The sequence below is a fragment of the Apaloderma vittatum genome, unplaced genomic scaffold, assembly GCF_000703405.1.
Source record: "Apaloderma vittatum isolate BGI_N311 unplaced genomic scaffold, ASM70340v1 scaffold45527, whole genome shotgun sequence".
Taxonomy (NCBI): domain Eukaryota; kingdom Metazoa; phylum Chordata; class Aves; order Trogoniformes; family Trogonidae; genus Apaloderma; species Apaloderma vittatum.
In genome coordinates, this window is record NW_009727559.1 from 1 (window position 1) to 10,963 (window position 10,963).

The following is a 10,963-nucleotide window of genomic DNA, read 5'->3' on the forward strand; positions in this document are numbered from 1 at the left end:
AGCGGACGCCGTAGCCGTCGCCTTTTCTTCATTCGTAGGGAGCCTGCTAGAAATTGTTGTTTTAAAGAGAGCGCGTGCCCGTTAGAACAGCAAACCCAGCCTGTGCACTGGTGCTGAGGGAAGCTGGGCAGTGCTCTCCGCAGCCGAAGGGACCGCTGGAACTTGTGGCCTGACAGGAGCAGCTGTTTCTGTGCACACCCAGTGCCTTCTTGTGCTGTGATCAGCAACTGCACGCCACGGACAGCTTTTCATAGGGACGATTACTTTTCTGTACCACTATGCCATGTTAAGAGGTGTTCTTTAAGATCTTACTCTGTGAAGGTTAAACAGACATTTTATCTTCAAAACATAAACACGTTATGGACTCCCCAAAAAAGTTCCTCAATTCTTTGGGTTTGGGAGGTTTGAATTAAATTCAGCCAGTTGTCTAATGAATGGAATTAGATCTTCCAGAGAAAATAAATAATTATGGCTTTGTAACTGTTTGCCTGATGTTTATCTTGTTACACACTTGTCCAAGCTTAGTGTGGGAACAAACAAGATAGTATAATTGCATACAGATCATGTAGTTCAGAAGGTCGTATTTCAAGCTTTCAATTTCACAGTTAATTCTTTTTTATTGGAAATAACCTGAGTTTGATAAGGAAAAAAAAACCCTAGGGATTGGGGTTTTTTTTTTTAAAATGTGATTAGGTCAAAGCAGTCCAAGCATGTCAAAACTGACACTATACCAGCACAATCTACAGTCTTTATATGAGCCAAATAGAAAGATGGCCAACATACCCTTCGACACAATTTTTCCGATATCTCTGTATCTTCTTTAACAAAACCTACAGTTACCTACTTTGTGTTTAAAATAGCTCAGGACAAAGGTATAAATTAAGCTCTGTCAGTAACTAGCTCATCACTCTGCTTATATGTTTTTTACCTTTATCAGTATAATCCACAAGTAAACTGCAAGACAGTGTTTATTTGCTGCAATGGATTTCAAAGTTAAACTAACCCTTACCTTGTTGGATTCAGAATTTGAAAGTGTTAACCTACAAAGAGAATGTTGTTAACATTCATAAAGAATGCTAACATTCATTAGCTCCATACAATTCACTTCTAAGTCTGATGTGGACAAATGATAGTTCAAAGAGTATGCAAATGCTTAGTCCTAACCTAATGAATATTTTAAAATGCATTTGATCACCTCAGTCTATGTGTTAACGTGCCACTTGGAATACTGATGTGCCAGTAATAAAAATGTGATGCTTACTTTGTTTTCTGAACGGAACTAATACAGTATTTTGATGTATCACAGGTAAATTTTTCCATAACCTTATGGAGAAAAAGGACTTTGAAGCATGGCTTGATAACATTTCTATTGCATTTCTTTCTCTGACGGACTTGCAGAAAAATGAAACTCTGGATCACCTGATTAGCTTGAGTGGAGCAGTCCAGCTCAGGCACCTCTCCAATAATCTAGAGATTCTCCTCAAGAGGGACTTCCTCAAACTCCTTCCATTGGAACTTAGTTTTTATCTGTTAAAATGGCTTGATCCTCAGACCTTACTCACGTGTTGCCTCGTCTCTAAGCAGTGGAATAAGGTTATAAGTGCCTGTACAGAGGTGTGGCAGACTGCGTGCAAGAATTTGGGTTGGCAAATAGATGACTCTGTTCAGGATCCTCTGCATTGGAAGAAAGTTTACCTGAAGGCTATTTTAAGGATGAAGCAACTGAAGGACCACGAAGCCTTTGAGACATCCTCTTTAATTGGACACAGTGCCAGAGTATATGCACTTTACTATAAAGATGGACTTCTGTGTACAGGTAGGAAGAATAGAAAACTTGGGGTCTTACAATTCTATCTTTTCTCCCCCTTCCCCTCCCCCCTTATGATTAATGACCATCAGTTTTTCCTTTACCAGGCAGATTATTTTCATAGAGCTGCTTTCTTTTTTTTTTTTTTTTTAATTTATTTTCATAGAGCTGCTTTTTTTTTTTTTTTTTTTTTAAATTTCTGAAACATCTGACATGCTAAGAAACTCATTAATCACTTTAATAGGAAAACAAGGAGACCAGTTTCACTGCTGGTTAAAATAACAATAACAGCAAGTATCATGCTTGAGATTAGTGAGACCATTTGAGAAGTACAGATACACGAGTTATTCTCTTAAGGAATAACTTCCAGTTAAGGGAACCTTGTTTGGGCTGTGCAGTCATTGCAGTCTCCCTAGGTGTGGCAGGAAAAAGTCTTGTCTTCTCGAAACAACACAATTTCTCTAATACAGTTTTTAAGCATTCTCAGTTCTTAACATAAGTGCTTGTATGAAGACCTGTAAAGCAGAAGTGGACCTGTAAAGCAAGGTTAACCTTGCTAATAGTCTGACTTGCACATTGTAATGATAATTTCAGCTTCCTCCCTGAAGACTGCAGGGTTCAAGATTTCAATTTGAATGTAAAACACAGCCAGAACCAATAAGAAACCTTGAATATGAAAGAATATTTAAGTAACCTTAAGTAACTGCTTTCATATTCCAAGCATTTCTCAATCACTGATATGACAATGCTTCAGAATAAATTGGAAATACTGGCTAAGTACCTCCACATTTGCTGGTAGATTAACATGGTTACTAGAAACCAACAACTAGACTCTAGCCAGTCTTTCACTTTCCTGCTCAGCAAGGAATGTAAATACACAAGAACCGGCATCATCGAAACTTTCTGAAAAGTGGCACAGTTTTTTGCTGAAACCACCAGGGGAAACAAGCGTAACACTCCGAGGTTTTATTCCACACTCCAAAGCCAGCAGTCTGGACTTACTGTTATGAGGTTTCTTAATATTAAAAAAAAAAAAATAACTTTGGAGAGAGAAAGGAAACTGGCAGGTGATGGGGTCTCATATTCATCTGCTGTCTGTCAAGATTTGGTGGACACTCTTCCTACCTGAAGCAAACTAAAGCTTGCAGTAGTCAGTGGCTCTGCAGACCTGAGAGTGATGCATCACATAAAACTTCCACGTGGCTGCTTTAGCAGATGCTGTCAGTCAGAGGCAGTGCTGGAATCTGTGGAAGGTGCGAAAAGAATATAAAGGAAGTGGAAGGCCATATATCTAGTAGTTTAATATGACAAGAAGAGGCTTTGCTCTAGTGCTGACACTTAAAACAGGTTTATTCCCCATTCAAGCACCTTGGAAGTAACTATTTAATGAGAAAAAGTTCAGCAAGGGAAAATGCAAAGCCCTGCACCTGAGGAGAAACAACTCCATGGCACTAGTATGTGCTGGGGACCACCGAATAATAAAGCACCTTGGCAGAAAAGGACCCAGGAGTCCTAGCGGACACCAAGTTGAACATGAGCTACCAACATACCCTTGCTGCAAAGGTTTTAATAGTAACCTGGGCTGCTTTGGAGAGCATTGCCAGTAGGTTGAGGGAGGTGTTCCTTCCTCTCCACTCAGCACTGACAAAGCCAGACCTTTAGTACTGTGTACTGAGGAGGCCTGAACGGGATGAGACAGACATGGACACTGGAGAGTCCAATGAAGGCCATGAAGATGATGGACTGGAGCACCTCTCATAGGAAGAAAGGCTGCGAGAGCTGGACCTTTTTATCCTAAAGAAGAGAGCGCTCAGGAAGGATCTTGTCAATGTATGAAATACCTGAGAAGGTATAAAGAAGATAGAGACAAGTTCTTTCCAGTGGCACCCAGTGGTGGGACAAGAGGCAGTGTACACAAACTGAAACACAGGAGGTTCCCTCTAAACCACTTTTTTATTGTGAGAGTGGTTGAGAACAGGTCGCCCGGGGAGACCATGGAGACCATCCTTAGCAACATTTAAAAACCATCTGGTCATGGTCCTGGGCAACTGGATCTTGGTGGTCCTGTTTGAGTAGAGGGGACCTCCAGAGGTCCCTTCCAACCATAACCATTCTGTGATTCCATGAAAATACTGTATTTAGGACAAACATGGAAGGCGAGTATAGGATTGGAAATACTTTTTGCTTTCAATTACCCTGTTCGTTTATATTCTAGGATCAGATGACTTGTCTGCAAAACTGTGGGATGTAAGCACAGGTCAGTGCATATATGGTATCCAGACACACACTTGTGCTGCAGTGAAGTTTGATGAACAAAAACTTGTAACGGGATCTTTTGATAACACAGTAGCCTGTTGGGAATGGAGCACTGGGGCAAAGACACAGCATTTTAGAGGACATACTGGTGCAGGTATGTTGAACTTCAACAATCAAATCATAATTTTACCAGTCAAGTAACATACATCATCATCAAACAAATTATAATTTAAGTTAGCTCTTTGTGTGATAGTTTGTTGGGTTTTTTATTAGGCTCTCTCCCAGGTAACCTTTTCAGGTGAGAGGGAAAGCGACCGGAACAGGTTTATGTCTGTCTGTCCTTGAATAATGCCGAAGCTTAGCCCTGTAGTGTTTTGCAGCGGCATGAAGATAATCCTAAATGCTATGGTTATTCATTACTTTCGAGTCTACCAAAAAGGTGCAAACCCTAGGTAGCAAGGAGCACGTGGCCATGGTATTTCTTTATATTCCCAGACTGGAGATGTGCTTACAGCACAACAGAACCTGGGAATCTGCATTTGCAATTTACTTCTCTGTCCTCTACTGCAAAATATCATCAACTCGCCTGTAGGTCTGTTCCTCTGTGAGTAATGAGATATATCAGATGTACTAATCCTGCTGGAATTGATTTACTAGAACTCTTAAAATAGGAACTAGCTTAAGTTATGCTTTGCCATAATACAGCCATCAAGGAAGCACTGATGTATGTGCTCTTAACTTGGACAAAAATCAGGAATTTTGCAGTGTAATCTTAGGAATACAGAGCAACAGTTCACATACTCAGTTCAAGAACAGGTAAAGCTGTAGTAGCATATGAATCTAGAGGCTATTAAATTCATATAGAAGCTACTAGTTAGGGTCTGTCTTACAGAAAACTGTGTGCATAGAGACTGGTATTCCTTATTTAGTATTATCTTTGCTTTTAGTTTTTAGTGTGGATTACAATGATGAACTTGATATTCTAGTCAGCGGCTCTGCAGACTTCACTGTGAAAGTATGGGCCTTATCAACAGGAACGTGCCTGAATACCCTTACTGGACACACAGAATGGGTCACTAAGGTGGGCATATTGATTTTTAATTAACCTTGCAAAACACTTTCTTGCGCTAAGTTTGTAATGTATTCTGAATTTCTCTTTCCTAATCCTAACCCTGCATCTAGGTGGAGAATCTGAAGAACATCAGGAAATACTGCAAAATAATATTTCAGCAGAAAAAAATACTTCAGCCATAAGTAGACATTTCAGACGATTAGAAATATTTCTATTCCAAAGCAGCTGGAGTAATACTAGGACTCAGTGTTTGATTCAAAGACTGAATAAAAACAATGGTTCTGAAAGAAAGCTGCTTTTAAAATTATGTGGCAAAATTGATGATCTTCATAACCAAAATCTGAGCATGAAAAGCATTTTTCTCCTAAGTATTTCAAAACTTGGAGGGTGTGAGGGGGTGATTCTGGAAGTGAAGTTCACTTACTAATACAGTTAAGTTGTCACTATTAGGAACAAGAAAAATATAAACTGTAGTTTACTTTCAGTTGCTGAAAGTATTTCTATTGCCCTGATGCAAGAGTACAGTATGCAGGTTTTCAGTCAAGTGAAAAATGCAGATGAAGTTTGGTTATTTAACTGCATCAACATAAATCATAACATTCTTCAATTACAGGTAGTTTTGCAGAAGTGCAAAGTCAAATCTCTTATGCATAGTCCTGGCGATTATATTCTTCTAAGTGCAGATAAGTACGAAATCAAGGTATGTACCACGTAGCATACATAATTTTGGTACCCACGGGAACAGAATGCGTGAGTGCTTCACTGAAATTTACAGTTAATATAAGACTATTTTCTCTCATATTTCCTGCTTGTAAAGTTGCATACAAGACATGCAGCTGTTTGGAAGCTAACTTTACAGTGCTTTCCTTTGTGTTTAAATGATAACTCTACATGAATGTTAGCGCATAAACTAGGTGTTCTCAGTGCACGGCTGGTGCGCTCAGGTGGCAGTGCAGCACTGAACTGCAGGTACTGTTACTGCTGCGGACCTTTGGTTTGGAAGGTGCTGCAAATAGTTTGTGGCTGTGGAAGGGCTTCATAACTGAAACACTTACTTTTCTGTCCAATGGGATGCTTGGTGGGTTTTTTGCTGTTCTTTTAAGGCACTCATTTTCACTGGAATTTTTTAGGCTAGAAACACCACATACTGCACAATACTGTAAGACAAGTCACTTAAGAGAGTAAGTGTTCCCACCTAAAGGAGAGAAATATTTCTGAAAAAATATGCACATATTTACGTGATGCTTAAAGAGAGACTGTAAGGCTTGCTGTATTTGTATAATAGTTTATAATGTGAATGTTGTTTTAATTCTAGATTTGGCCTATTGGAAGGGAAATAAACTGCAAGTGCTTAAAAACACTGTCAGTTTCTGAAGATCGCAGCATCTCCCTACAGCCCAGACTGCACTTTGATGGTAAATACATAGTGTGCAGTTCAGCACTAGGATTATACCAGTGGGACTTTGCCAGCTATGATATTCTCAGGTAAATCTTTCAGCTTCAGGCTTAGTCTTCTTTAAATAAATAACAAGTAGAACATACTACTTTTACTAACTTACTTTAGTTGTAGGCCAAAAGAATCGTGATTAGGAAGTTCTGCGAAGATCTTACTTTGCACATATTGGCAGGTTTAATCCTAATTTATCGTCTGTTAATATGAATCATGTGATTGCTGTTTTGGTTTCTGGCCACAGGCTAAGTCCTGTTCCGTATTTTCACTCGATTGGCTGAGGAGTTTCAATATAGACTTAAATCAGACTGCAGTGCTGTAGTTGTGAATGTGAAACTAGTGACTAGAAGTTAATGTTGCCGTGGAGACTGCTCTATAGAGAACCAGGCAGCCATTTGTGGCGTTTCTTTGGTGGGACAAGAAATTAATAAGACTCTTACTTTTTCCTTATAGCAGTATTGATATATCCTGCTTGATAACACTGTGGGATAGGGAAATTTATCAGACTGCAGTAAGGGATCAAACAGGATGCTGTTCTGTTCCCATAAAAAGAATGAGGCTCTGTCTGTTGGAAATGGCATCAAAGATCGTAACATTAAAGAAAAAATTGCATTTTAGAACTTTTAGCTGACTCTTAACTAAAATGGCCCAAATTTTTGTGGAATATCTACCACAGGAAGATGTACTGCAAGAAAAGTGTTTCTTATCAGTAAGAAAAACTGAGTATTTTCACTTCTTAGTTTACCTTCCCATCTTTCAAAAGAGAAAGATGCTCTCTTACTGCTGAGAACAGATTTGCATATCCATACATTTTTTGTGCCTGAGTTCTGTGCTTTATGTAATGCTGTGATCAAATGCTCAGTCAGTTGTGGAAAACTTACACTCTTCAATTTCTGTTTCAAGTTTTATTTATTAAGGCCAAAATATCCCAAAAGTGTAGGGTAACTAACAAATACTTTTATTTCTCCCTAAGATGAAAATGTTTAACTTAGGCTAAGCATCAGTAAAACAGCATTCTGTTAAGGACCAATCCTGAATTATTTATTTTATCTTCTTGTCACGTGAAAGCATTTATGTGTTCTATTTCCAGCTTCTAAAAAGAGTGGTCCAAAGAATAAGAAGGGGGTTTACCTCTTAATTTGAAGTACGTTTTCTCTTCTGTGTGTATGTGGAAACAAGGCTTTTTCTTTTTTGTGCTATGCTGAATCCATTTCAAACCTTAACCTTACTGTTCAGAAGGGTCTGTCCTGAATGAACAAAGCCAGAACTGAAACCACAGGCTTGCCTGCAGCTAAGTGTTCAGTCGCTTAATTTGAAAAAACTTGCATCCAGTGCAAGTCCTTTCAGAATTTTAGACACTTACTTTCTTTAGACACACAAAGCTTTGTTTTAGCAGTGCAGGTTCACGACTATGTTGTGATAGAGTTTCTAACAATGTTGTCTTGTCTTCTAGGGTTATCAAACCTCCTGACTTCTCAAATGTGTCTTTGCTGGGCTTTGGAGAGATATTTGCTCTACTGTTTGATAACAGATACCTGTATATAATGGACTTGAGGACAGAAAAACTGATAAGCCGCTGGCCTCTACCAGAGTATAGAAAGTCAAAGAGAGGTTCAAGCTTTTTGGCTGGTGAAATATCTTGGTTAAATGGACTAAATGGCCAAAATGATATGGGCTTAGTTTTTGCCACCAGTATGCCGGACCACAGTATCCATTTGGTGTTATGGAAAGAACATGGCTGAAAAGCTCACATATGCAGAATCTTCAGGAATATATGGACTATTAGCAGTGCGTCCATAAAATGAGACTTTGCATGAACCAAAGTTGCACACTTAATGGTATCATCATGCAATGAACAATCATTTAGTTTTATTTGGGCATTTGGGAATGGGTTGTTTTGGACGTAACACAATACGGCATGCTAAGAGTTTTCACCACAAAATTTTGTCTGTACCCATGTTTAAGCATAACTATTTGGGCTCTGAAACATAGCTTGTAATGTTTAAACCATTCAAATCCACCATCAAGTCTGAAATGAAGTAGTGCTTGACTTGACTTCTGACCTATTTTTTATCATTGAAACAGAAGGTGAAGCTACTATTTTAGAAACACAGGCTTTTGCACATGAACAGCAAATACGGGTTACAGTGCATGGCTGCTTAACTCCAGTGAGAAGATAGCAAACCCCTTCTCCAGTATCATTCTCTTCAAAATGTTTTTTTCTTATGATAGCTTTAAATACCCAGCCTTTGAAATAGATGATTCAGAGGAGTCCTTTGTTATTGTTAGCATCTGATCCTAGTTAATTTGTTTAAGTCTGGGAACATGTCAATATGAAATCCTCAGCGAGAATGAGCCCACTTTTCATGTATCTGATAGAGCTTCCCATCGCAATTAACCTTAGAGAACTTCTGAAAGTATTCATCGTACTTGCTGATGGTAACTCAGGATGGCTTGGTCAGTATTTTATAGTCCATATTTCCTACAGCTCATGTGAGATTGTAATTTAGTTCACAGGTAGGTAGAAATACAATGAATGGGAAGATGATGTTCAGTCTCTACAACAAGAGGCAGTTGCTTGCATTACATTATGTCTAGCAGCCATTCACCTTCTAAAAGTTGCAGTTAATCTAATCATGCACTTAGAGTAGTTGCTACATCTAGGTTTGGAAAGCAACGGCAAGTAACAGTGAGAATGCCAGTGTTGGGGGGTGGGGAAAAGTGTCTGAGAGAAAGTCTAGGATTAGAAAAAGGGGTTTTGTTTTGCTCATCATAGGAGGCCTGATGTACATGAGTTAACTATTGAGTAACAAGTACCTATCCACATACTTTTGTGGTATTTGACATGTACTTAAAAACTGTATGCTATAACATCACATGCTTTAGTAACGCTTTAGGTTGGTTTCCCCTTCTCTCTTACAATAAAATCTGCCCTTAATGTCTTTTTTTTTTTTTAACACAACTTGAAAAGGTGATTGTTCATGAAGATTGGCTCCTGTCCTTGAAAAGACAAGACTGTCTAGTATGATTTGTTTCTTTCCTCTCACTATCCAAGGAGACCTGATTTCATACTTGGTACTGAAGGAAGGCCAAGGTTCCCAGATGTATGCAATATGAATTACACCAATGGAAAGGGAGTTTTCATATGAAAGTATCTATACTTGAGTGATTTGGTAGGATTTGCATAAAGTCACAGTGGAGCAGCGTCTGTTGAATACAAGGCTAGATGCTTAAGTAAGTATTTACTTTTCCACCTTTATTTACGCAAACTTACTCTGAAAATGTATTTGTAGTCAAAGATCTTATCAATTGAAAGCCAAAGTCACAGGTCTTGATTCAAACCACACTGACTGATAACTCTTACAGCTTTTGTCATCTTGCTCAAAAGTGAAGAAAACTTACATGAAACAGAAGGCTTTCACTAACTTGTCTTGAAACTCAGTTCTTCCCATTCTTAATGTGGGAGTAACTATACTGTGTATGATGTGTGCAGTAACTTGGCGTACTCTAAAGGAGCCATGTGACGATGGGCCACCTATATAAAACATTGTATTAGCTCGGAAAGATTATTTCACAGCAGGAGTTCAGACAGAAATGTCCCAGAAATGTCCTTGTACCCAAATCAGAGAAATACGGAATAAGTATTTGGAATGCAAGATAAGTAGAAGATGGCCTGGCCTTCCAAGCTCCAGGAGCAGTTATCAGTGAAATTTTACCTGGTAAAAGTGTTCTCCAGAGGCTAGAATTGGTTAACTACTATATTAGTGATCTTTATGATGCAGAGCTGACACTCAGCAAGTTCCCAACAGTACTGATTTGGAGAAGGGAAAACCATGTGAACGGGAAGCAGCCAATATGCAAGAGAACAGAGACTGATATTCTGAAGGTCCTCAACAAACTGGACAAGTGGGGTGACAGAAGTCTCAAGAAGTTTAAGCAAAGCAAATGCACCATCCTGCACCTGAGACACAATCACCCAACAACAGGCAGGTCGGAGCTAACTAGAGGGAAAGTAGCTTTACAGGAAAGGACCTGGGAATGCTGTTGCATAGCAAACTGAACAGGATTCAGCAATATGGCCTTGTGACAAAGAAGGCCAGCTGTATACTGAGCTGTACAAACAAGTACACAGGTAGCAGTTCAAGGGAAGAGATTCTTCACCTTTGTTCTGCATCAAGGCCACTTCTGAGTCTCATGTTGAGATCACAGTATCACACAGAATCACAGTATGCTAGGGATTGGAAGGGCCCTCAAAAGATCCAATCCCCCTGCCAGAGCAGTAACACCTAGATGATGTTACACAGGAAGGCGTCCAGGCGGGTTTTGAACGTCTCCAGAGAAGGAGACTCCACCACCTCCCTGGGCAGCCTGTGCCAGG

At 39.3% G+C, this 10,963-nt stretch overlaps 1 protein-coding gene across 1 annotated transcript; it reads left to right on the forward strand.

The window, feature by feature from the left end:
* The first annotated feature begins 1,304 nt into the window (after positions 1 to 1,304).
* FBXW2 (F-box and WD repeat domain containing 2) lies at positions 1,305 to 8,608 on the forward strand. Its single transcript, XM_009873698.1, has 6 exons — positions 1,305 to 1,816; positions 4,023 to 4,217; positions 5,011 to 5,144; positions 5,749 to 5,835; positions 6,451 to 6,620; positions 8,039 to 8,608. Exons 1-6 carry the CDS (start codon positions 1,327 to 1,329, stop codon positions 8,325 to 8,327), a joined length of 1,365 nt encoding a protein of 454 aa, XP_009872000.1. The 5' UTR covers positions 1,305 to 1,326; the 3' UTR covers positions 8,328 to 8,608.
* Positions 8,609 to 10,963: the final 2,355 nt, after the last annotated feature.

What these genes read in the sequence shown, in the direction of transcription:
- FBXW2 (XM_009873698.1), top strand. Translation starts at nt 1,327, where the DNA reads ATGGAGAAAAAGGACTTTGAAGCATGGCTTGATAACATTTCTATTGCA. An exon ending in TAGAGGACATACTGGTGCAG is followed by an intron (nt 4,218 to 5,010) that starts GTATGTTGAACT and finishes CTTTGCTTTTAG; the next exon opens with TTTTTAGTGTGGATTACAAT. An exon ending in ACACAGAATGGGTCACTAAG is followed by an intron (nt 5,145 to 5,748) that starts GTGGGCATATTG and finishes CTTCAATTACAG; the next exon opens with GTAGTTTTGCAGAAGTGCAA.